At 40.9% G+C, this 27,476-nt stretch overlaps 1 protein-coding gene and 1 non-coding gene across 2 annotated transcripts; one reads left to right on the top strand and one right to left on the bottom strand.

Moving 5' to 3' along the window:
• Positions 1 to 204: 204 nt before the first annotated feature.
• OPN5 (opsin 5) lies at positions 205 to 27,473 on the top strand. The gene is made up of 6 exons (XM_036249320.1): positions 205 to 356; positions 4,182 to 4,301; positions 7,919 to 8,089; positions 11,815 to 12,149; positions 23,706 to 23,947; positions 27,410 to 27,473. The coding sequence occupies exons 1-6, from the start codon at positions 227 to 229 to the stop codon at positions 27,471 to 27,473; spliced, it is 1,062 nt and encodes a 353-aa protein (XP_036105213.1). The 5' UTR covers positions 205 to 226.
• LOC118622164 lies at positions 9,454 to 9,643 on the bottom strand. The gene has a single exon (XR_004957974.1). It is a non-coding gene; the product is annotated as a U2 spliceosomal RNA (small nuclear RNA).
• Positions 27,474 to 27,476: the final 3 nt, after the last annotated feature.

Below are 27,476 nucleotides of genomic sequence, written 5' to 3'. Positions count from 1 at the left end.
TGGATAATCTGCACAGTAAATAATTAAATACTGACACATTTGGATCACTGAAGAAAAATGTTAAAATGTCCTCTAGTTATTAATTAGACAATCAAGCATGACTTTGGGAACTTGCTTTTCATTTTACAACTGGTGGCATGGTTATGAGACGGTTCAAGTCGGCTTCTCCAGGTTTGTTGAGATGGCTTCCCTTTGCTTTTCAGACTCTTGGTCGCCCAAGAACAGCATGGCGCTGAACCACACTGTCCTGCCCCAGGACGACGACCTGCCACACTACCTTCGAGATGGGGATCCCTTTGCTTCCAAACTTTCTTGGGAAGCCGATTTGGTGGCTGGCTTTTACTTAACAATAATCGGTAAGCTTCCTTAATTTTTCTGAGCAAAAGCCGCACCTAGAAAATTCATGGGCTGACATGTTGATTTTGCACAAAGATTCCAACACTCGTGTGGATATATTCAGTGGCAGTGAAAAGTGGGAAGAAGGCAGAAGATGGGTAGACACACTATTATCTTTGTTATTGGGGATAAATATTTCCTTGATAATCCAAAAAAACTTACTGCAAAATAAATCATTTTAAGACTATGTTTTATTTTCATCGCTTTGGTAAAACGACTGTCTTCTGCATAAGAAAATTAGTGATAACCAGCTCTTATTTAAATTCAGTGCTTTTGCTTGTTAAAAACGGCTTTGCTAGAATCAAACTATTAGAGGCCTAGACTGGACGTGAGCAATCACCAAGTTCAGCCTCCTCTGTGCGTAGCGGAGGGAAGGGGCCCAGAGCTGCAGCGACAATGGGCACACTAAGCTTACTTCTCCTGAAGTACAGCTGCACCCTGCGAGCATTGCTAAGTAATTTGGGTGAGCAGTGAAGAAATGGACTGGGCATACATGGAAGTCAGTGCACGGCCAAAGGCTTTGCTGTATACAATAATCCACATCGGCTTCCGGCCTGTGCTACCCATGCAGGGGCCCCGTGGATTCTGAGCACCTGAACCGTGACTTCTCCAAACTGAGATGTACTATCGTGTAAATAGACATCAGATACTGAAGACTTAGTACCAGAAAAATAATATAAAATAGCTCATGAGTAATTTAAAAAAAAAATGACAACATGTTCTACCCATACCATTTTGGATATATTAGGTGAAATAAATATTAAAATTAATTTAGTACTATTTTTACTTTGTTTAATGTGGCTACCAGAAAAATAAAAATAGTAAAAGCATGGGTGGCTCATATTTCTGGTTTACATTGTATTTCTGTTGGACAGCACTAGTCTAGGCACTTAGAATTCAACAGTAATACTTCTCTTAAATTTCTCTGAAATTTAAAATTGTTTCAAATTTGGGTAACCAGTGTACAGGTGGGTTATGTCTTTAGGTGTGTCTGTTTTTGATCTTTTCAGATGTTGGGTCAAGCGCTCTCTCTCTCTCTCTCTCTCTCTCTCTCTCTCTTTCTTTCTCTGTCTGCCTTCTTCTCTCCCTCCCTCCCACCTTTCCTCCTTCCCTCTCATGGACTCCCTCTCTTTCTCATCTATTTATTATTGGATAAAAATTGTATTTAAACTCCTGAAATTAGCAAACTTATTAGAAAAGTCTGGAGACCCCTCTATGGTCACTGCCTGAGACAAAATAAAATCAAAATTAATCAGAAATTATGCTGCAGAGAGATCCCCTGGGCCCTTGGCTTTATTATAAGTTATTATGAAACTGATTTAAATTCTATGTTTTATAAATGAAGCCCCACATCCTTTCAAACACAAATAGATACTGAATGCCCATTCCTCACTATGGTTTAGTTACTGTGCAAACAGCAGTGAATAAAATGGACAAATCTCTGCTCCCATGGGGACTGTCTCTCTGGTAGTTAAATCCACATGGCATTCTTATAAAGCATAATTACTTTCAATGATCAGAAAAGACAGAAGAATAGACATCTTCTAAATTAAATTGGTCTCAATCAATTGCAAGAAATGAATTAAAAAGTAGCATCTTTAACCTGACAGATTTCCCCAAGCAACACAAACTAGAGAGAGGGCTGTGCATTCCCCACACTGGCATGAAGGGACAGAGGGCAGAGAGGCAGCCAGGATGGCAGAGGGTGGGGGAATCCGGAGAATTTATCATTGGACGCACCTGGGGTTGGAACTAGAAAAAGAAGTCCAAAAAGAGTCCCCAGAGGGATCATCAAATGGCTCAAGGAGCTGAGGGTGGAGCCAAGACATGCTCCAGAATATTCAGTCAAGGCAGGGTCAGCTGGGGGGTGTGGACCCATCCGAGACCCGGGTCATGGGCTTGGTCCTGCATCTGGTTTTCCGCCCCTCCTAGGATAGGTGAAAAGATGTGCCCAGATTCCTTTTAAGGATCCAGCATGGAACAACATTCTCGGTGAGCTTCCTTACATACTGGAAGTCTTAGGGAAAACTGGCAGCTAAAACTGGAATGGAGAAGAAATAAACTAGAGACCTATGTCTACCTTCCTCTCTTTCACTGTCAGTCTATCTATGAACTTTATATTTTTGTATTCATAGAAACAGTCAAGATTTTGATCATCTTAAAAGTCCTCCCATGCATCTTTACCTTCTTAATCTTAGTTTCCTTTATCCTTAAAAATCAGTTTGCATTCTCTTGAGACCCACCTACAGCTAAAATAGCCTGTGGGAATAATCAACATGCAACCAATAGAGAGTTGACTACTTTGGGATAATGCTTTGGGCACTGGGTGGAGGCTTATGAATCAGAATAATAAAGAAAATTTAAGAAAGGAAAAGTAAGAAAATCAATGTTCCCCAAAGAAATGTAGGCAGGCAAAGGGTGTTTCAGTGAGTTTCAGTTGCAAATTCATATGCACACTGATTTCCAAAGTCCTTTGGCTGCCAAGTAGATGGCATCCATTTATCATTTTTCAAGTTTTCTCATTTTAATTTCCCAGTGTGCCTTGCTAGCTGGTTTCCTTTAGTGGAACATAGGTGTGGCTTTAGCGGGTTTGCTCTAGAACTCCACAGTCTCTTCTATTTTTTACCTCTTCTGTCTTAAAAAATCTAAAGAGAATTTAAGGGACCATTCAGCAGCACTACGCCAGGGTTCAGAACTTTCTAAGAGCAAAAAGGGTCACTAGTTTCTGGTGGTTTCATACCATCCGCTGAAACACACATTTCTTTCCTTGCCCCAGATGAATTGTAGTGGAGAAGTAGAAATTAAGATAGAAAACTCTGGGTTTCTCCTGTTAATACTCTCCTTATTCCTTACTACTAAAGGCAGCTGTACCAGATTCTCATTTATACACAGCTACACTATGAAGCAAGAATTCCTGAAGAAATCTACTCTACATGTTAAGCTATGGAAGTAGGTGTATTCTTTTCTTAAATAAAGTCGGTAGGGATTGGGTCATTTTGGATGTAAACTGGGTTTGTAAGGACGTTTGAACAGTTTCATTGTGATGCCAAAGGAAAGAACGGGACCCATTTACACCATTGTTGGTAGTTTGGTGGGTTGAGGGTCACTTTCTCTCCCTTTGGTGGGAGGGAAGAGCCCATGCTACCAATTGTCACCCACTGCCCCTCGGAGCCTACTCCAGTAGCACCTGCAGAAACCCAGTCCACGTGTCCTCGGGAGGCAATCCTGGGATGTTTCTCCAGGAGGTGACTATTTTCTTGCCGGGGGCTATGCCATCTTGACGTGGCCTCAGCCTCTCTTGAATCCCTCAGGATCCACAGGGATACTGAAAGCAGCTAGTTATGTTTGGGTCACTTTATCTTCAGAATTTATCAAGAGCCAAGGGATTGTTAACCCTTCTTATCAGAGGGAGGGAGGTCTATAAAGCCAAAACTCCATAAAAATGCCTGAGGAAACACTTCGCCCAGGGCTCCAGTAGGAGAACTGGCTGTTAGGATGTCCACACCCTCCTAGCTTCACTGGGAAGTTAGTCACTCCTTTTTCTGGGTAAGTTCAGGTGTATAACCCCTGGTTCCTACCCCTTTGGAGGTAACCCATCCCTCACCCATCACTCACAACTCATGCTTTATTTTTCATTTCTTAATTTAGATTATTATGTAGAGTTCTCTCACTACCCTCTAAACCGATGGTGTCCGTTTTTGACATTGACAAGCGTTTCATATTCCAGTGAACTGTAAATCCTAGTTTTAATGCTGGGAATGTCTATTTTTTTTTTTTTCCCATAGGGATTCTGTCCACAGTTGGAAACGGGTATGTCCTTTATATGTCTTCTAGACGAAAGAAGAAACTGAGACCTGCAGAAATAATGACTGTCAATTTGGCAGTCTGTGACCTGGGGATTTCAGGTAACCGCATCCTGCTGTTTCTCCTTTGGGGTTTGAATTATGCCCCGTGCTGAAGTCCTCATTCACCCTGACATCGCCCCCTACTCCATCCCCATTTGCTCGTCCCTTCACAAGTATGTTTATAGTTTGTGGTAAATGTTGTCTGGCTAAAGTGGTCATTCTTTTAACTTTTATCAAGCCCTTTCTGTGTGCCAAGCATGTTAGATGCCAAAGCTACTATTTGGAGAGGGAACAGCTGCCTAGTGAAATGATGAACTGAAGTGTGGTTTGGGGACTGACTGCAGGTACAGGAAACTTCTAGTTCATTGGTCCCCAAACTTGGTTTCATGAAAGTCACTTGGGGAACTTAAATATATATATATTCATGGCCGGGTTTCATACCCAGCAATTTTCATTTAATTGGTTGAGAATGCCACCTGGATATCAGGATTTTTTAAATTAGGATTTCCAGATAAGTTTCATATGAAGCTTATGTAAAAATGGTTTCATATGAAAACCGCTTCCTTGGCCTCTGGTAACCCATCAAGTAGAAGTTGGAATAAAAATTTTCATTAACTGTAATTCATTTTTGAAATAGAAATGATAGAAGTGATAGAAAGTCACTTCCCTTTGCTTTCATCTATAAAATTCTAGGGTTGTCTAGATACATTCAAATGTGCCCAAGTCCTGCTCTTTGGCATTAGGGTCATAAGTTACTGGAGTTGGGGAAATTGACTTCCAAAAACCCACATCCACTCTTTTGCTGGAATCCTTTTAACAGTTTCTCGTCTAAAGCATCCCCTTTAAAAATACATTCTGAGCCCTGGCCAGTTTGGCTCAGCGGTTACAGTGTTGGCCTGCAGACCAGAGAGTCCTGGGTTTGGTTCTCACTAAGGGCACATGCCTCGGTTGCAGTTTGTCCCTGACCCCGGTTGGGGTCATGTGGGTAGCAATCACTCAATCTCTCTCTCTCTCTCTTCCTCCCTGTCTCCCTCCTGCTCTATCTGAAGATAAATGCAAAAATGTCCTCAAGTGAGAATAAAAAATAAATAAATAAATAAAGTAAAAAATATGTTCTGATATTTGTTCCTCTCTTCACAAGGGGACATTTCTGCCATTGCCAATCTCTAAACACAAGGCTCAGTAATAAGCCTTTCCCTGCTGAGTCACTACTTACCACACAGCAGTGAGGTGTTGCCCTCTTACAGGAGTTTGGATTGTGTAAGTTATTTGGAAAGGCGTATGGACAGACTTAAACAGCATGAACTCTTATGAGAAATACACACGTACATTAAGAGGAGCACGACATATCAGGCTCCTGTCTGTGAAAATAGCCCAGGTGAACCCTAGGGAATTTCCAGGCGGCAAAATAGCTGCCGTTTTTGCTATTGCCACGCGATGGCGATGTCACAACACAAATGACAGCTTTCCTGGTCAGCTTGCCCTGCTGACCCCGCGCGGTGCTCTCCGTGGTACTGAAGGTAAAAATCTTGAATGAATCCCACTATTTTCAACCACATCTTTCACCACGGAATCCTACCTGGCTGATGCTTATGGCTGAATGAGACTAGTCTTGATAAAAATGTCCTTAATCGGTTGGATACATTGAAAATGCTCTCGACTAAGCAAGTCAGCTCTACAATTGCACAAACCACCTCATTAGTCTGCATATGTCTTAAGAGTAATTCACCAGGAAACATTTCCTTCCATGTGATAACTTTCTCTGATTAACTCAGATCAGTTTTTTGACTTCTGAACGCTATCTCTAATATACCTTTCAATAAACCTTACAATCTTTTATGTTTGCATCATTTTTCTCTCGGTCAACTGTATTCCATTATAAGCACCTTGAGCAAGCACTTCATAGAGACCAGGTGTCTATATAGCTATACAACTGATACTTGTTGTTTAAGTACCAATGGATCACCTGGGGAGTTTTTGTTTGTTTGTTTTTTAAGTATATTGATGCCTAGGCTTACTCCAGATAAATTAAATCAGTTTACCTAGGTATTGGAGTCCAAGACATTGATATTTAAAGTACATCAAAGCAACACAAAACAAAACATAACAAAACAATTTCTTCAATGATTCACAACCATCCAAGTTCATTACTACTCTACTAAGTGAAGAAGGGAGAGGTGGTCTATATAGCACTGCAACGCTTCTCCAAAAGCTCGATCCAGAAGGAATCTTAAAACAGCTTTGGCCATTGGGTCCCAGGCATGACATTACCAAACTCACCTTATCTTGCCTTTTTGCTACCTTTATCACCTACCCCACAAACACTGAGCTCAAGCTTCGAATTTGCTGTTCTCTCTGCCCAGAATATTTTTCCTCTAGATATTTGCCTGAATTATTTTTCACTGATTTAGGCTTCTGCTCAATGTCTCATCCTCAAAGAGGTCGTCCCTGATACCCTTATGGAAAACAACCATGTCTGTCTACCCCCTTCCTCTGCTTTGTTTTTCTTTACAGCACTAATCATTACCTATCATCCCATTACATTGTATCTGACATTGCAAATTATTTGTTTCTTCCATCTGCTTTCTCTGTTAAAAAATGAATTTGCAAATCTGTATCTCCACTTTGTTTCCCAGCACCTTGCTTTGTGTTTGTTACATAGGAGGCACTGAATAATCGCTTGTTGAATACAAGCAGTTCTTGCACAGTGAGTCTCCTCTCTGACGATGGGATTAGACTCACTTCCATTAGGAAGCTCTAATAGGAGGGTGCACAGTCTAGCAAGACAGAGTGTGTCTAGCTGTCTGGACAACTGGAAAAGATGTGTATCCAGCTTACGGAAGGCACTCAAAAAATAGGTGTTAACTGACTGAACTAAGAGGAACTTCTGCACACCTTTGTATACCAGGGAAGGGCACGCCAGGGAGGGATGGGACAGGCCAGCACCTGAAGGCTGTAAATATTGGCTCCTTGGTTTTCCTCAAGCAATGAGGTTAGAGAACCTTCCTTTGATAGATACGTCAGATAGAGACTTTGAACAGCTGCCTGAGCACATTCCCTTCAGAAAGGGTGCAGTTGAATATAGGACTAAATAGGGAGGGTGCAGACTGTGAATTAAAGTACAGATACTCCCCCACATACAGTGGCATTACATCCCAATAAATGCATTCCACATTGAAAAATCATAAGTCAAAAATGCATTTAATACACTAACCTACCGAACATCACAGCTTGGTCCATCCAGCCTACCTTCAATGTGCTCAGAACACTACCATTAGCTTACAGGCAGGCAAAATCATCTAACAAAAACAAACAAACAAACAAACAAAAAAGCCTATTTTATAATAAAAGTGTTAAACATCTTATATAATTTATGACCATATCACTTTCACACAATGGTCAAGGTGAAAGTCCGTTACATCAAACCATCATAGGTTGGGGACCATCTGTAGAAGAATACTTCCTAGAAAGTAAACAACCACAAGACACTGAAGGAGGCTGAAGGAATAAGTAGTTTAAATCCCAGAAATCTGGGTCTGATTGGAAGCACATGGACTTGACATTTACTAAAATAGCTATCCGTTGTTTGAGTCGGATGCAACTCAACAGGGAGTGGAGGGAGGCAGGTGAATGCTCACTGGAGGGAACTTCCCTTCACAAACTGCCTGGCACTCTAGTTGTAGGCAAACCGTTCACCATCATCTCTTGCTTCTGTCATCGCTGGGTGTTCGGCTGGATCGGCTGCCGCTGGTACGGATGGGCCGGATTTTTCTTTGGCTGTGGAAGTCTTATCACCATGACGGCTGTCAGCCTGGATCGATACCTGAAAATCTGCTATTTATCTTATGGTAAGTAGGATGGTTTCCAACTCCCTGATACTCAACGCCAGGTGGCTTGTCAGACCTGTCCATAGTGTGCCCATAGGTAATAAACAAAGATTACCAATAACCTCATTAATACTCCAGAGCATTTCCATTTATACAACCTATCTTATTCTAACATAAGGTTGAACGTTTAAACCTGTGTCTTTGTGGGTTTCTTTTCAAACTGATTGTATAGGAATGTCTGGTGTTTGCTTTTAAAAGAATCATTTCCTTGCATAAAGTGTGTAAGCGTCTCCCATGGTTTGCCAAGCAAACAAAGGAATTAAATGCTTTGGAAGGATGTTAGGTCCGTGATGTGTAGCTGGTTCCCACATAGGAAGCGTAATTATGTGAAAAGATATTTGTGACTCTCCTTGGGCACTCAGGCAGCTTCTGATTGCAGGGGTGAGGAATTCAACGGCCTGCCTCCAAGTCCGAGAGCCGTTCAGCTGTGCTGCAGGACAGCACACATGTACAGAAATGTCACCTAACATTCTTTTTGTGGTATCGATAGGTAGGTAGAAAAATGAGTGACTAAGAGGATTGGTAAGGGAAGGGCCAGTAATAAACAAGTTTTCAGGGGCTAGAGATTTCTTTTTGTGATTAGACAATTCTACATGTTAAAATATATTTTTATTACTCATAGTTCTGGGAATTTATTGAACCTGTAAGAGATATAGTTGGGCCCTGAAGTTTAATATTGGTAAGTGTAACCAGGGAATAATATTGACTCCCTCTGGATGAAGCTGCTCTGTCTGTCAGTCTGTCAATCAGAGTGATTGTGACCATGGGAACAGAGCCCGGCCTGGAGTCTGAGGCGGGAAACATTGAGTCAACTTGACCCTCAGTGTGGTGGAGTTTTCCCTTAGATTTTAAAAGTTTACATCCCAAATCCAGGGAAACCATGCATAGGAAAAGGAAGGGTCATGATCCACCATCTTCCCAATCCAGTGCTAATTCTTTTTGTTTGTTTGTTTGTTTGTTTGTTTTTTAAACTTTGTATCTCCTTTTGTAAACAGTTTAAAACTTGGAATGAAAATAACTTAAATCAGAATTTCCAATAAGATAAAATATATACAGACACAATATTCTAAATGACTTCAGAGTCAAATTCTTTCTATAAACTTATTTTTGGTCCTATTGGTGATGGAAGGAGACTTGACACAATATAATATAGAGATGATGAATTATAAAATTGTACACCCGAAACCTATATAATTTTATTAACCAGTGTCACCCCAATTAATTCAATAAAAATAATATATATACAAAGGCAAAAAGTTAAACTTCCTGGGAATATTTGCAGGAGTTGAAGCCTTAATATCTGCATTTTACTTTCTTTCTTTCTTTCTTGGTGCACCATTCCTGAGGTACTGCAATACCGGGTTGATGTGTGGAGTGGACAGTGCAAGCTCCCATTTCATCTCCCTGCTCCAAAAATACATTTACTATAATGTCCTCAGATAGAGGATGTATCAGATATTAAACTGATAAGAACAGATACTACACTTGACCTTAGCCAAAAGGCCAAGAAGTGATTAATGTCTGCTTTTTAAATATTTTCTTAAACTTAAGCTTTGTGTCAATTAAAGAGATGCTCTTCTCCATCTCCAGAAGGATTGCGGGGCATAGCTCCATATGAGAACTGTGTGTATTCCCCTTCTTCTACTAAGGTTGAACATCCATAGGCTGGTCTGTTTGATTTGACACACTGTTAAACCTTCCACACAGTGTCTTAGAATGTTAGATTTAGAAGCTCACTTGGGGATATGTAGACCTTTCTCCCATCTAATGTGATAAATTGTTTTAAGGCATTTCTCACAGACAGCCACTTGGCCTCTTCTTGAATAATTCCAGTGACCAGTGACGGGGAGCTTACTACTGCATAAGGCAGCCCATTCTCTGATTGGTCTGCTGTCATTGTTACAATGTTATTCCTTATATTAAGACAAAACTGCCTCCCAGTAATCTCCACCCATTGGTCCTAGTTCTGACTTCTGGAGCAACACAGAACCAACCTACTAATCTACTCATTCCTGTACTTGACAGCCTTTCACCACACTCGAATGTAAGTATAAAACACCTCACCAAGCACCCCTAACCATAGACGCTTGTAAGTATGCTGATGCACATTCCGTAATTCTATGTGATGATCCGTGCCCACATTCTATCCATTATAATGGATAACCAAGAGCTGACAATATTTCAGCTCCATAATTGTTATCCCTATCTGGTTGGGCTCAAAAAATTTGCATTTTAGAATCTAAAATGCCACATATTTGGAAAAATAGAGACAATGGAGTATATAAACAATCTGTTGTATTTCTTGTTATTGCTAAATGAGGCAAACCTAAGAGTAACAATGTATGTGAATGTAGTTCTTCATAGCTTGCCAAACAGGCTTTGCATTGGTTCATTTAATTCTTATCAAAACCTGCAGGTCCTAGAGTTTTGCTTTCTCTATTTAATTAGTAAGAACACCAATATTTAGACAGGTCATGTGAAGGTCAAATACTAGAATGGAGAAGTAGGCCCTGCTGACTTCCTGAGCCTCACAGGGCACTAAGCAGAGGCAGGCCTTGAGTCTATGCCAAAGAAGTCATTCTTTTTTTGTTTGTTTCTTTGTATTTGGTTTAAATATATTTCAATATTTCTTCTCTGTTACGGTAAAACCAAAGCAGTAAGGGGTCACTTCTCGGGGCCTTTGGTTCAAGGTGACAGGTAGGGTGTGGACACCACTTCCATGTAGGCTGCAGCGCAAAGCCAGGCCAACCTGTTGGTGCCTGTCTTTGGCGGTTGTGTGGAGCTTTGGAAAATGATCACTAGGGCTTCTTAGCTTTTCTAGATGACTGTACTGTTTCTTCCTCCCAGAATTCTGTTTTGGTTCATGGATACTAGTGCTGAAAGATGGAGCTCATTGTTTTTGTTGTTGTTGTTGCTTTGTTTTCCTGAAAGTATTTTCACAGAATTACTTTTGCAGAACAGGATACCACCTACCTAGAGTCTCTCCCTCCTCTCCAAGGGCTGTGTGAGTGTGGCTGTCAGGTTAATAAGGTTTGAAGACTCAAAGTGTTCTCTTACCAAGCAGAGTGCACCTCAATGTAACCCACACAGCCATGGCCATGGCCCACCAGCCCCCATTTGATAAGTACTTAGGAAGACAAATGAAATGAGAGACACAAAAGCTTTTAGGGAGAAAGCTTTCAGGGAGAGGTGTTTTCTAATCACTGAAAACATTTTAAAGACATAAGCAATGTCATATCATTTCTCACCTGCCCTGGAGATTAAGTTCTACCAGGGATGACCCACGAGTACATGGCTTTTTGGATTCAGTCTACCAGTTGGTCTCTTGCATTGGATAGGATTTCAGAGTTCATTCTGCATGCTTTCTCAAGACCTTCCTGTCTTTGGTACCCTCTCATCTTTTACTGTCGTCTTTCCCCAGCTTTTGTCACTTCCCTCTCCCAAGGCTCCCAGATGCCTAGAGCAAACCTTCCCTGTGAAATCACTTCCAATTTTATTCTCTTGGAAAAAGGTCCAGCTCTGGAACTTTCCTTCCTTTCCTCCACTCTCCCTCCGGCTTCAGTTATCTGACCACTTCTCCCAAGGCCAGTGGAATAACTCTTTGGATGTGGAATGTGACATATCAAGGGGAGGTATTTGGGTGGAGGGCAGATTATATCTTGGTAATGGTTTTCTTCCGCCTCCAGGGGTTTGGCTGAAAAGAAAGCACACCTACATCTGCCTGGCAGTCATCTGGGCCTATGCTTCCTTCTGGACCACCATGCCCTTGGTAGGTCTAGGGGACTACGTACCCGAGCCCTTCGGAACCTCGTGCACCCTGGACTGGTGGCTGGCCCAGGCCTCAGTAGGGGGTCAGATTTTCATCCTGAACATCCTCTTCTTCTGCCTCTTACTCCCAACGGCTGTGATTGTGTTCTCCTACGTGAAGATCATTGCCAAAGTTAAATCCTCCTCCAAAAAAGTAGCTCATTTTGACAGTCGGATCCATGGCAGCCACATGCTGGAAATGAAACTGACCAAGGTAACTGCAGTAATAATTTACAGAGGGTGTTTTCTACTTGCTGAAAACTTCAGAGGGCTAAAAGAATAGGGAACGTTGGAGACCGGGAGAACTTAGAGTCTCTACTGTTTATGTATTTCTGAGCTTTGTCATTATTTGTTTAAACCTTGTCGAATCTCTTTTCTCTGTCTCTGTCTCAGTCTCTGTCTCACTTACACACACACGTGCATACACAGCAGTTCTAATAATATCTACCAAAATTGTACAATGGATCTACCAGAGGCTTATTCTCCCTATTGAAGAGACTATTACTGGTTCTTATAAATTATTTTAGTAATAAGAATAATAACTTCTATGAATTATGAAATGCCTCACAGTACTTACTGCTTTGTATGGACGTTGGTGGGAATGATTAGGGACATTCTGACCTCTCAGATTGTTTGTAGAGTAAGAGCTTACCATGTCTGTTTGCCTATGGAAAACTTAATCCAGGAACAATTACTGCAGGTTTGAGTCCTTTGGTAAACACCAATTTCAAAATTGGCAGCGATTTAGTTATTGTGATACAAGGAAAAGAACAGACAATTTGAAAACAAACTAGGGTTTTAATTTCATCACCAACACTTACCAGGTATGTGACCCAGAGCTAGACACCTTTAAAATATCTACTTCTTCACTTGTGTAACAGAAACAGTAATGTCTACCTTGTTGAGTTGTGGTGAAGATTTAATGAGATTATCCTGTCATCTGGTGCATAGATGTCAAATAAACCATACTCCTCTTTTCTCTTATAATTTCTAGGAATTCTAGTAAAGTTTAAGGCAGCGGTCTTTATGCTTTCATTATACTGAAAGTACTTTTCAGCTCACACTGTCACTGTAAATGACACACAGGTAATATCCAACTGTGTATTTGACATTAGCACACCCGACTTTCCATTTTCTAGTTTAAAGATACAAATAAATGTAGATAGAATTTCTAGTAATTCCTTCCGATATCCCAATCAATCATGCTGATCAATGCCCCACCTCCAGGTGTCATCACAACCCACTTTCAGAACCACAGGTCTCAGGGACCTAAAGTCCCCTTACCAGTTCCTTCTCCACCAGAGATGGTTCCTAATAAGCCAGGGCCTTTATCTTAGTAATATTCTTCTCTCCAAATTGCTGACTTTTTGAAGTTGTGCTAAGATCCTTTGGTTGCACAGTTGAGCTAGAGATTTCTTAAAAATTATTGTGCCTATATGCACATAGGTTTTTTGGTTTACCTCTTCTTTCCCCTCACACCCTCTGGGTCTCTTTTGGTCGACAGCTTATTTTGTCAGCCTAAAACACCAATCAGGAAGAATAGGGGTTTTTTGTTGTTGTTGTTTTTAATTAAATAGTTGACATCCAATTTATATCAGTTTCAGGTGTACACCCCAGCGAGTCACCATTTGTATATTTTATGAGATCACCACAGTAAGTCTTGTAACTGTCTGTTACCATGCAAAGTTATTATAATGATATGGACATTTTTTCCTGTGCTGTATATTACATCCTGTGATTTACTATTATTTTTTTACAACTGGAGGTTTGTGTCTCTTCTTCCCCTTCACCTTTTTCACCCATCCCCCACTTTACTCCCCTCTGGCAACCATCAGTTTGTTCTAGTTGACTTTGACTCCCCGAACTCCACATGCTGAGCAAGAGGACATTGAAGGAAGTTTTCATCACTCCAAGTCTATACCGATTACCCAAATAGGGGCAGTTCTTCATGGTCAACAAATGTAGAATCAGGAATCATGATCTACTTTTACCTTACAATTAGCTATGAAGTAGGGAAAATATTAACATAAGATGTAGCTCATGAATTAACCTATTCATTTTCAGCTCTTCCTTGAGCTTCTATCTGTGATTTTAAAAAAGTACACGAAGCCAAGTTAAATGTGGCTTACAGCGAACCCAAACTCTATACTCTGTCAAGCACTGTTGTAGGAACCTGGTGAATGCAACAGTAATAATTGTCCTTTTCGATAGTTTATGGAAGTATGCTCAGGGGCACAATGCAATGTCTGTCACACTGGTGTGTGGCTATTGGTTGACCTTGCAGCCCTGTATCTTGGCACACTGGGAGTTGCTGAGATGTTGTATGAGTTTTTCTCTCTCCTTGCCACCCTATAATGTTATTGGCCCTGAGACATTCTGATGGTCTTGCCTAGAGAATCTGGGTCCTCAAACCCATAAGTTCCTTCTCCAGTTTCTCTGAGTCTGCTACTCATCATTCTCTTTCCTGTTGGTTGAATTGTTTGACTTGACCCACTCACAGCTGGTTTTTATGAATACGTTAGAATCTTGTGTTTTTTTGTTGCGTATTCTTGAAGATGGCAACTTTTTTAGTCAGTGCTTCTAAAGCTCATTATCCATATGAAGTAAAGCTCAACACACACCAACTAATTTGATTTATTATCATTCTCCTTCTCCTGAATGTATAGATTAAATAGCCAGGCTCACCCAGACCAGATTAACCAAAGAGATGCTAAATGAAAAGTGTAGTCATGTACATGTATGATTTTATTGTATGTGTATCTTCTAACATATACACTAAATGACATTATATTATATATGTTATATTATTACAATATTATATATATGTCTATATTTTATTTACATATGTAAACCCTATTTTAAATAACATGTATATATATATAATATTTCTAATTATTAACATTTGTGCAAAAAATTTAAGTCAAAATTGAACCCATATTGAAAAATAAACACAACTTTCTATTGTGGCATCTACTGTACTAAATTGAAACTATTTTAAGTTATCATTTAATTTTGACCTTGATTTTCTGTAATGAGGAAAAGTAAGTAGAAACAGCCTCATGCTGAGCCTTTTCATGGTCTTTTCCCTCCATTTAGCCCCCTCTCAGGATTAGAAATCTGCCTATTTGCTTAGTGCTTCTGATCTTCAGAAGAGTCTGGTCTGGAAGCTTGTCACTTAGAGGTCACCCCCTGGGATTCCGGGATCAAAGTCATTTACCCTTTTTGTGTGTGTATTCTAATTATTTCTTGGTAGGTGATTACCTGGGCCTGCATTTTGCCAGTCTGACTTGGTCAACTTAAACACTGAGGTTTTATTCATAACCCTTTCTCTACATTGCAGCTTCCCTCCAATTTACTTTAAAAAGTGATTTTGCTGGACTCTTGTAGCAGGCTGAAATTTTAGACTACAGAAACTGCAGAGGTGTGGGGAAAATAGAGAAAAAAAGAACCTAAACTAGCAGCTCTCAACCTGGGGGTCGCAACCCCTTGGGGGTTGGACTACCCTTTCACAGGGGTTGGCTAAGACATAACAGAAGCAAAATGAAAATTATTTTCATTTCAGAAGCAATGAAAATAATTTTATGGTTGGGGGTCACCACAACATGAGGAACTGTATTAAAGGGTCGTGGCATTAGGAAGATTGAGAACCATTGTGCCTAAAAGAAAACCGAAAGAAAAAAACAAAAAACAAAGAGCTCTTTATATCAGTTTCTCTGAATCAGCATAATCTCTTTTCTAATGCCTGCATTTGACCTTGCAAAACAAACCATGTCAACCTATCAGGATACATTCAGCTGATTCAAGAATGTCCTTCCTCTTCTCACAGCTGTGTTCCAGGGACATCTTCCTAACTCCACGGTGCCAATGGGTGGGGTCTCTTGTCCGGGTTGTTATTTCTTGACCCTGAAGTTGCTGAGATATTTAAGGTACCCTCTTGTCTCAGTCATCAGTTGCCATGGGTCACCTCGAATCCTTCTTGTCCCAACTGTAAAGCCTCTTTAGATTCATTAGCAATTCCAGCTGCTTCCTCATCCTTCCATCCCAACCCATCTGGTGGCTGTTCAGAGGCTGGTTAAGACGCTGGAAAGTGAGGCATACATTTTCTGCGCTCCTATTCCCAGAGTACTGAGGATATATTGATTCCTCCAACCCCACCCCAACCCCCATGTGCAAGCTCAGTGGAGTAGCTTCAGGACAGCTTCTCCAGGTCAGACGCCAGGTCCTCCGACGCCTCCCCGGCCTTCGGGCTGTGGGCTGACTCCCGGCACTGGGACACCGGCTCCTGTTTCCACGAGCATTCCCTCAGTCGTTCACGTGAACTCAGTACTCTCAGTCCTTCGTGTCACTTTATTCCCACTCCAACCCCTTTCCTCTCAACCATCGTCTCCTGTACGTTTCAAGTTTCCTTTTTGAAATTCAGAAGCTGAGAAACGAGCGTTTTACTACTTTGGGTGTTTCGCCTTATAAAATCCTTCGCACAAGGCAACGGACGTGCTTGGAGCTGCTTTGACGCGGGGGATGGACGAGTCACAGGAAGGAAACTCCAGAAGCATAGATTAATTTTTCCAAGTAGTATTAAACTAATTCTATTAGTACTTCATGTTTATTTATCGAATAGACAAAGATCCTGTGGGTACCTGGCTTTCTCTTTATTTTCCTATTTCCACCAAAGCCTCCCTGTCTGCTGTTGACCATGACCCCCTCCCCCCTCAGTTCTTGGCGCCTGCTAGATGCTTACTCAAGATGGATGCAATTAGTACATAATTAAATAAACTAAATTAGCCTAATTACCTTGATGAGTGTTAAGCAGTCCTTTGACCCCTGCTTTGATCACCTACTTCCCTTTTATTCCAGAGGAAGTGTATTTTTTTGCTTTGCTCTTTCACTGTGATTGTGATTGTGAGGTCTTTTCACAACTCATGAGCGTAATCGTCTGCTTCCCTCTGATGACTACTCTCCTTTACTGCTCACCCAGTGTCATTTGTCATTGAGGATTCAGGTCCTGTGGACCCCACGTGAAGTTTGAGGGTAGTTAGGGAGGAAGCTGAGCTGCACTGCTTTACTTTTTAACCTAATTAATTAATTTTCTTTGTTTCTTCTTAGCTTAAATGTCACTTTCTAGAGGAGCATTCCCCAAATTGACTGCGTCTTCTTATTATAATGGTTTAATGCTGCCTTTGCATTTTCTTCTTAGAAGGTGTCACGATACATAATTAGTGTATAGCTCCATACTTAGTTTGTGATTATTTGCTCAATGTCTGGTTTTACCTTTAGTAATAAGGCCCATGGAGTTAACACCCATATAATTTTGTTCACTTCATGACTAATTTTGCCACTAGCCCACTGGGAAGTCTCATGCAGGCCACATTTGTTATTTATTTTGGCTGCCAGTGGCTGAACCCCTTCCTGTGTCTGGAATTTTTGTGTTGAGGAATTTCCAACACTTTGTCTCTTGCTGAAGAGTACAGGGGAAGGGAGGAAGCAAAGACCACCTCTTAAAAGATTCAGAAAGACCACTTATTCGTTTTTCAAGATTTTCTTGCGGCTAGAATACAGCTATGACCCGAGACTCCAGTCACATCAGCCTGTCTTGGAGACCAGCGACACCAGATAAAGGGCTGGGGAGATCTCTCCTCAGGCCATGGCTGCAGAAGCAATGGTTTCTGCATCAGAACCAGTTCAGGTCATAGTTTTGGGTATCATTTCTGTCTATTTGACCTCTGTTCTAACTCCAGCATTCCCAGTGAGACTGTGTCCTCACCAACACATTCCTTTTCTGTCTCATCAGTCTAACTCAATTTCTGTTGCTTGCAACTCAGTATTTTGACTGATTCACCTGAGTTAAGTACTTTACCTTTCTGGGCTTTAATTTTCTCATCTGTTAATGGAGGTGGGGAGGGTAATTAAATAACTAAGACTCTGAGGTTCTATGACAATGGCTGGATTCATTGGATTGTTTAAAGGTCTGTGACAATGGCTCTTATTTGTATAACCCCCTGGCCTCTCCATCTGAGTATGTGCCTGTCGCTGAATAGCAGCATCCCCATTTTAAGGGCCTTGGTTTATCTGTAGTGAATAGTGAACTCTTCTTTGTTTAGTTGAACCAGCTACTTATAAATTTATATTTTCTATTCTGTATGCCAGCCTCAACCTAGTTGGGGAATATTGTGTTCCATTTTAGATAAAAACTAAAACACAGATGCATGGAGTGGCATGACCTAATTTACATCCTCTCCTTTCAAGCACAGTTTTTGCTTGTTCATAGAGTAGTGGTATTTTAAGATTTGAGAAAATTGCAACTGGAAAGTACAGAATTCTTCTGCTGCATCTTTTTTTATAGCATGAATTAATATTCTCTACTTGGATCACAACCAGGGCTAACATATGGCAGACACACCAAAGCTCTCCAGAGATTTTTCTATATAACTGTACTAAAGAGGGTCTGGTACAGTCGGCTCTAGTTGTGATTCTGCAGATAACATAAAAGGAGGAAAGAAATGAAAACTAGATATTCTTTTTTTTTTTTTTTTTTTTTGTTCAGGTAGAGTGGGAGGGAGAGAGAGGAACAGAGAGAGAGAAACATCGATGTGAAAGGAACACATCAAGTGGCCGCCACCCGCACGACCGACCAGGGCCGGGGACAAACTGCAACCAAGGTACATGCCCTTAGCGGGAACCGAACCCGGGTCTCTCAGGACCGCAGGCCGACGCTCTAACCGCTGAGCCAAACCGGCCAGGGCGAAAACTAGATATTCTTAGAGTTGCTGAATAACTTAATTTCTTAAAGATGGTGTGAAAGATTAATATTACCACCTTTTCTGTTATATAGATGAGGGAACTGGGGGCAAAAGAAGGAAGGTCATGACTGTCACTTTCTCTGCCTTTGTTTGTATCACTCAGTGATACGCTGACCACATGTGGAAGGCATTACCCTCTTTTAATATCATATTTCCTCTCTGGTTGGGAGCAAAGCTACAAACTTGCTAGCTAGAGCCAAGACAGAAAAACCAAATCTTATTATTCCCATGCTCCTGTCAATTATACACTCTCCTGAAGCAGGCAGGGACCCTCCCTCTCCCTATTCTCTCAATGCATAGCTGTGGTGATCTCTCTTCTTGTGACCTCATCTCAGCCCAGACACTGAAATAGATTTCTTATCAGTAGTCTAGCTGCTTCTGTGATGTGATTCAGTCTTGTTATTGGTGGGGAGTTGACTTCATGCCTTTGGTCCTCCTGTTCACCTCCACATCAATTCCCTGTCCTCTTCTCATCTGTTTCATGGTTCAGGGTGACATGAAGCTTCAAATGTTGGCTAGAGTCGCACTCATATCTGGGCAAAGGAGCCTGGTGGAAGGAACAGAAATGGTGGTTGTTAGGGCGTCAGGGATTCTGTCTCACGTTGGTTGGTGGAGCTGAGACATGATTAGACTCCAAACCCCAGAGTATCTCCATATCAATGACTCCCCCATGACTCTATGCTACCCTAGAGAAAATAGGGCCTTCCTTCTTGGGAATCCTATCTGCTGGAATGGTTCAGGTAGCAGAGCCTTTTATAACATAAAGAATTTATTTTCAACTATTATTCTATTATTGCTTTAATTGGTTAATTCACTGGCTTGATCAATATGGACAATATTAATTACATGACACTTCATGCCAGCCTAGACCATAGCTGAAACACCCCGCTCTCCCTTGGGCCCCTGCAGCAAGAGGTTTTTGCAACAAACTGGGTTACAGATGTGTGATTCTTTTGTAGAAGCTAAACACGTACCCTGTGATTTTTCTCTCACTTAAAAAAAACACAAAAAACTGCCTAATTTAAGAACTTAAAGTTTTACTGCTTTTCCAGTGAACCAAAAAGCAGTGGTAAAAATGAAGCAATTAAACACTGTAACAACATAAAGAAAGCAGACAGGTACAGGTGGCTGTGTTAAAACTGGTTTAAGGACATCCGGGGGAAAAGTCCTGGAACACAGAGGAGAACACGCTTACAAACGAGGAACGTGAAGAACAGACCAAAGGAACGATTCAACACATTCCAAGTTGCATAGAGAGTTCTGGGAAAACAGCGCCGCATGAAAGTTTTGAAAAATTTTATAGAGCATGTCTTAAAATAGATTTCATATTTTAAGGTTTACTATTTTGTGGACTGCATTTTAACATGAGAAGGCTGCAAATAATGAACGTGCCCCATTTTTAACTTTGTATTCCCTTTAAAAACAAGTCACATTCTTCAATACCTTTTAAATCTTTTTGCTTTAAACTTGCTTTCTAGTCATTCACTTTAAAGTCTTTAGCTTTATTCTAATCTCAGAAAAACCACACTGATTTATTTGCTATCTGCTCAAAAAGTGCAGTGTACTGAATTCGCCTATGTCCTTTTAAATTCTCCTATTAGGGATAACCTAATGCAAATAGCGAAGTCCTCCCCGTCACACACTGCAATGGAAGTGGGATGTGCAGAATGTGGAAAATATTATGGACTGAGTGCTAATCTACTTTTTGCCAGTGACTCTGGCAGCAACACAGAAAACAGCTTTTAGTGAAGGTCCTGGGAAATCACCACATGACTCGTCAAAGGAGAAAGGATGGAGCTGTGTGAAGTTCCCAGGCATCTGCTAAAGCAAGCTTTGTTTATACAGTTCTTGTTTATTTGGGGGTTGAGAGAAAAATGCCCTCAGTGTGAGCCTGAAGGCCTCCATTCCATTGACAAACAAAATTCACACAGATCAAACCAAGTACAGTCTCTCCTGGGTAATCTTCTGCAGAAAAATGGAAACAAGCAAGCAGGAGACCTGTGCATGTCCTATGTGCCTCGTTTATAACTGTGAAGCATGGGTGGGAAATTCGGCTCAGGACCTGAGGTCAAGGCTGCAGGACCCGAAGGACAGACTTCAGGAAACAAAGGAGTTCGGGGCTAATTTGATTCATCTACTTGGGATTCAATTTTCTATTTGCAAAATGGAGTAAAATTAAATATTGTTGAGAGTTTTTTATTGTTTTCTTTTTTTTCCTGCTGGAGTTCAATTTTAGAGATGAGCCTTGAACTTTTTGGGTGGAATTTTAGAACTGGAGACATAAGGATAGATTTGCTTCCTTTTTAACACCTCCCACATATGTGGGGTTCCCAGGGCAAACACACACGATGGACAAGCTGTTCACAGGCCAAGCAGACTGAGGGGTCTGGAACATTCATTCTGTGTATGCCATAATCTACTCCCACAAAAGCATATTGAAATATACGCGCACACAGATGACTGCTGTAAGAATAACTTATCCAACTGGATATGTTTTTATTGACTTTTAGAGAGGAAGAGAGAAAGAGAGAAACATCAATGTGAAAGGTACATCAATCAGTTGCCTCCCATATACACCCCGACCAGGGATGGAACCCACAAACTGGGTGTGTGCCCTGACCGGAATTAAACCTGCAACCTTTTGGTGTACGGGACGGTGCTCCAACCAATTGAGCCAGCCGGCCAGGGCTCCAGTTGAATTTCTAAAACAAAAAAGCATGCCTAAATATTGTTGCTTCAGCTTTATTATTGTAATATTTTGTGTCTCATTGCTCATCATTGATCTTCCCCACAGTTTGTCATGACCTTGATGTTGGGAACAGTTATTTTACTTCTTAACTAAGGGGATGATGGAAAGAAGTGGCCCCTGGCCTCAAATAGCTGCATCCTTACATCTCCCCAGGACTTTAGGGAACTCAAAGGTAAAAGGCCCATTTTCCTGGAACTCCCAAGACAGGTTTGATTATGCTCTTTCTAACTATATGCCCTTTGTTGTTCCGACTGTAGCCAGGGGTGTGCAGTCCTCTGGTCAACTTGGGCCATGTGATGCTAGCCCATGAACAGCCTAAGTGTGGAAAGGGAGGTTGGCAATGCTCAGGTACAGGGTATACTGAAAAGAGGAAAAATAAACCCAACCAAACAAAACCAGATGTGCACTAAAAACAGAGGACTGATTTGAATATAGATAGTTTCATGATAGCAGGTCCTTGAATAATGTTTTGTTCAAGGTCATTTTGTTATCATGTTGATGAGATGTCCCAGGAACTTTACTCTTCTTTATATCAATTAACCTATGGTAAAGTTGGTTTTGTTATAAGTTGTTTTGTTTAAAATTGCAGAACCTATATAGGATGTTAAGTGAGGACTTACAGTGTTTATCTTACAAAAAGAATATTCTAGTAAATAACAGACCAACTGCAAAGGATACTTTGGAATTTGTGTACTTTCTCTCCACAAGGGCCTGAAATAGCTCAAGTTGAAAATGAAAACCAAACCTTGAACTTTATTCGCCAGTGTCAGAACCCTGAGACCCCACTTAGTTCTTGGGTAGACTGTTGTCTGAACCAACCTGTTGAGGGTGGAAATTCTGTATGGGCAGGGATTGTGTCTGCTCCATTCGTTACTTTATCCTCAACACGAAACATATAAGAGATGCTCAGTAACACATGTTGATCGGGTGGATACACAATGACCTTTCTACCTCCTGGTCTCTTCCTCCTCCATTTCATTTTACAGGCTAATCGTCCTAATCACAGTTCTCATTAAGTCTCAGTTAAAAACGAGTAGTGCCTCAAAGCATATAGAACTAAGAACAAGCTCAGTTACTCGTTATCCAAAACCCTGCATACATAGATATTATCTTGTTTTTTTCTATTTTTTTCCAGCTTTATCTTCTTTTGTTGCTTTCTCAGACGCCCAAGTGAATTGCTCACTAGTCCCTATAGCGACCTCACACATACCTGGCTATGCCTTTGCTCACGCTGCTCTCCCTACTCTTCCTGCATTTCCACTTGCCAACCTGCAGGGTCTATGCTACATCCCTCATGAAATGTCACATGTTCCGGAGCATGTAATTTTGTCTTCCTGGCACTTGATTCCTGTCCAGCTTTGCTCTGTAGTTGTTTGTGTGCTAGAGGAAGACAGTGCAGGCAGCAGCTGTACAGTAACCCCCACAGCACCTGTTCGTGTCCTGTTCAAAGCACTTTCTAAACAGGGTTTGCTGAATTAAAGTGAGGTGACCTAGATAGTGACAGGGCAATAATTAGGGCTACATTACTAAAGGGATTGACTTGCAGATGGGGAGAAACTAGAGAGGATGTTTTAAATTCTATTTCTAATTATTCTTTGGTCTGAGCGTTAAGAGATCTCTAAAGTAAATATAATTTTGTGAGAGAGAAAAGTGCTTTCTGGAAAAGTCTCATTTTATACAACTTTGTCACTTTGGTTAAAGCTGGATGATTCTCTTTTACTTTGTAGCTAGTGAATTTCCAAGATCTGAGCCTTGGACTTAAGGAAGACTTGGACAGAAAGAAATACCATTTAATAGAAATTGCTGAAAAAGATTCATATTTGAATTTCAAACAAGGGCAGAGTTTCTAAGTTCCCTGAGGCACATATAAGTGATTTAAAATTTCATCAAGCTCAACGTATTTTTCATCTAGTTTTTAAGTGAGTGTGGGCTGAGAAGTCTATGATTTCCTGTCCAATGTAGGCACAATGGAACCCTGTTTACAGGATTAAACTTTGGGCCTTTGGGTACGTTCAAATGCTGGAGTGGAGAATGAATGACACGTGGTAAGTGGAATAAAGAATTGTAATAACTTCTTCTGGCCTAACATTTCAGAAGCTCATACGAAATTATTCCTACAGACAACAGACATGGACAGATAGTGTAAATAGCTACCTATCTCTCGGCCACGCCTGTCATTCCCGCCAGGTGTCTTGATTTGCTGTCCCTTGCGTTCTCTCACCAGGTGGCGATGTTGATCTGTGCTGGCTTCCTGATCGCCTGGATTCCTTACGCAGTGGTCTCCGTGTGGTCAGCTTTCGGGAGGCCAGACTCCATCCCCATACAGCTCTCTGTGGTGCCCACCCTACTTGCAAAATCATCAGCAATGTACAACCCCATCATTTACCAGGTCATCGATTACAAATTGGCCTGCTGCCAAACTGGTGGTTTGAGAGCACCCAAAAAGAAATCTTTGGAGGACTTCAGGTAACATTTCAGAAACCGGCGATGAGTGATACTTTTTGGTTTCAGAATCCCATGGGGTCCAAGCCACTCCAATATGCTGTCTCCTTAGGGTTAGTACTATCATTTAGGAGTAGTGCAGAGAGGGCTTTATATTCTGTTCATCAAAATTCCTGAAATCAAGATATGTAGAGGATGATGATGTGAGAATAAAAGAAATCATTCTGATTCTTTTTTTTTTTTTTTTTGACATTTTATCTATTTATTTTTCAGTTACAGTTTACATCCAATATTATTCTGGTTGGCTTCAGATGTACAGCATAGTGGTTAGACAAACGTGTACTTTACAGAGCAGTCCCCCAATGCTTCAAGCACCCACCTGACCCCATACATAGTCATCACAATATTATCGGCTATATTTTCTATGCTCTGATCTACATCCCTGTGACTATTCTGTAGCTACCAAGCTGTACTGCTTAATCCCTTCTCTTTTTCCTGTTTTTGATTGTAGAGCAATTAAGATAGGAAGCTGTGTTTGAACAACCATTACCTATTACCCTTCCTTATCTGGGACCAAACCCATTTAACTCCAAGAGTACTGTTCCACATGGCATTGATCCACAATTATGTTTTCACAACAGAAAAGTGTCTCCTGTTTGGGACATCTTTACCATTCGCTAAGAGTATGAGATTTGGGCAGGCAGAGATAGGAAAGAAGAGAGATGACATCTTTACTCTCTGCCAGGTTCTTTATTTTATTTTCACAAGAGCCCCATATTATTCCTTCTCTTCTCTTTGTCACATAAGGAAACTGAGGGTCAAGTAAGGTTAAGGGTGCATGAGCTGCCCATGTTTAAATAGCCAGGAAGTAGCAGCACAGGGATGTAAATTCAGGTCTATAGGGTTTCAGAACTTGTTCTCATTCATCTATGCTGTTTCTCCTGCACAATAAAAAAGTGAGCCTGGTTGGTGTGGCTCACTGGTTGAGCATCGACCATGCACCAAAAGGTCACCGGTTCAATTACCAGTCAGGGCACATGCCCAGGTTGTGGGTCAAATTCCCAGTGAGGGCATGCAGGAGGTGGCCAATCAGTGTTCTCTCTCATCGATGTTTCTATTTGTTTTCCTTCACCCTTCCTCTCTCTCTAAAATCAATAAAGGGAAAAAAAGTGAGTTTAGGGATCCGCTACCATTTTCCCCAAAGGTTCAGGTTGGGTAAAGAGTTGAGGACTGTAGGTGGTCTTCTGTGCCCACTCAGGACCAGTCTCAGCAGAAGAACGTGGAATCCGTGATCTGAGGTGAGGGCTGTTGAGACAGCCCCAGATTCTCTGAGTCCACTTGTTTCTTATTCACTTGAGATCTAGTTATTTTTCAAAACTGTTTTCCTCATGTAGGAAAGAAAGGGGGGAAAGGAAGAAAGAAGTGACCAATCCTTTGACCTTTTGTATCCTCACTGTGAAGGTACAGGATCAAATGAAAAAGATAAAAATAAAAGTAGAGATAAAAAGTGGTTTGGTCATTGCTACTGTGGTACAGGGGAAGAAGCACACAATTTAGAGGTAGAAGACCAGTGTTATAGATCAACTTTGCTATTTATAATGGCTCTATATTTGGGGGCAAATTAACTACTTCGAACCCAGGATTGAGATGAGCTGATGACCATACTCATTTCCCAAACTGTAAGAATTACACAAAATACCTGTGTGAAAGGGGCAAGGTATAACTCTCACTACTTCCTCCCTCACATTGTTGGTGGATAATACCTTCTCTGTTGAATTGAAAAAAATTCAAGTACTAAACCAAAATACATCTATTTTGGAAGTAATAATACTTTGCCCTTATCAACTATTAAAACTTTATGATGGAACCAGATAGAGAGAATACTTTTTTTTTCTTTATTGATGTTAGAGAGGAAGGAAGAGAGAGAGAGAGGTTGAAATATCAATGAGAAAGAACATCAGTTGGCCTCCTTCTGCATGCCCCCAACTGAGGATGTGGTTACAACCTGGGCATGTGCCCTGATTGGGAATTGAACCAGTGACCTCTTGGTGCATGGGCCAACGCTCAACCACTGAGTCACACTGGCCGGAAGAAAGAATACTTTTAATAGAGCAGTTATGAGAGGAAATAATGGGGCACTACTTCCGAAGGAGATGGGAATTTGGCAGAAATGGCCGAAGTGAGATTTTACCTGCCTCATCATTTTACCTCAGACTGACTCTGTGTTCTGCATAGTCACTTCCAAGTGTAAGTAGCACATATATATTCAACACTTAACAGTGAAAAGACAAAAATTTATGTGGAAGAAAGTGGCGTAAGGCTACAGACTTTTTGCAAAATCAACCAGGAAAGACACAGTTTGGCACACTTGCTCCCATTGCCATTTATATGAAATATGGCCATTGCTTTGCTGGAGGAAGACAAGGGCTATTTCCTTACTCCAGAGTTTACGTTTTCAGTGGAAACAGCAGGCAGTTCTGCTGAAACCCTCAGGTTCTAGAGGATGGAGCATCCTCAGGGGAGGACTGCTGCAGAGGTATGAGAACTTGCAGATTTTAGAAGGACCTGCTTTAAACAAGGGCTGAAGAGTGAGAAGTGACCACCAGAGGTTTCCTTATAACTCTCCAAAGAAGAAAAAAATATACTCTTTGTCTTTGTTGTTATTAAGAAGCTAAGAATGTGAGTACCATGGAGGCCCATAGAGTGAGGTGAAGTAATATGAAGGCTGTCTAGAATGGGTAATGTATTACCAGAACAATGAAATCAAATTACTCTGAATTAATTGATACCTGTGTTTTTTCTTTCGCTGAGTCTGGAATGTATTTGCTTTTAATGGAAGACCCTCTTGGGAAATAGTTTGATTTTGAAGAAAAGAGTTAATGTGTTGAATATGAGTAACTGTAACAGTTCATTAAAAGTTAACTCAAACCTCCCTGCTTACATAGACAGTGATGGTCACCAGCTGTCAGTGACAGATTACCCAAACTGCAGAGGCTAAACCAATCTTAGATGGAGTATAAAAGTTCAAAGACACTGAGGGTATATGGGGAAGAACAAAAACATTTTTTATTCCCAGATTTTGAGTAAAGATAAAGAACAAAGAACCAAGTCCTAAATTTCACTATTATAATCAAAGTTCCCCTGACTACTTTAGTTTTAATGCTGTCATTTCAAAGAATGCTCTTTTAGTAGGTGAGTCACAGGCCCCAAATGAGTGGTAGATAAGTATGCAGTGAATTTTTTCCTAGAGGACAGCAAAATTACTAGGACAGAGGAAATGTACCAAATGTACCAAAAACAAGCAGCTTTATCCAAGGGTCTTTTCAACTTTGAAAATTCTAAATTGAATTATGACATTTTATCTTTTTATTTCAACTCTTGTGCATATAATATTCATGGTAGTCAAAGTTGGCATGACATACATACGTGTGTGTGTGTGTATGTCAATAAAATATATATTAAATGGCATTGCTCTTCTCTGTCTAGGCTGCACACTATAACCACTGTCAGAGAGACTTCTGCTGTGCTAGAGATCCATCAAGAGGTATGAAGA

This window comes from Molossus molossus, unplaced genomic scaffold, assembly GCF_014108415.1.
Source record: "Molossus molossus isolate mMolMol1 unplaced genomic scaffold, mMolMol1.p scaffold_m16_p_8, whole genome shotgun sequence".
Classification (NCBI taxonomy): domain Eukaryota; kingdom Metazoa; phylum Chordata; class Mammalia; order Chiroptera; family Molossidae; genus Molossus; species Molossus molossus.
Note: the sequence above shows the minus strand (reverse complement) of the source record. Positions and strands in the feature narration are given on the sequence as shown.

Bases quoted from the DNA above. Each gene is read 5' to 3' on its own strand.
- OPN5 (XM_036249320.1), top strand. From the start codon at position 227: ATGGCGCTGAACCACACTGTCCTGCCCCAGGACGACGACCTGCCACAC. The intron at 8,090-11,814 runs GTAAGTAGGATG...TTCCGCCTCCAG, and splicing joins AATCTGCTATTTATCTTATG to GGGTTTGGCTGAAAAGAAAG. The intron at 12,150-23,705 runs GTAACTGCAGTA...TTCTCTCACCAG, and splicing joins TGGAAATGAAACTGACCAAG to GTGGCGATGTTGATCTGTGC.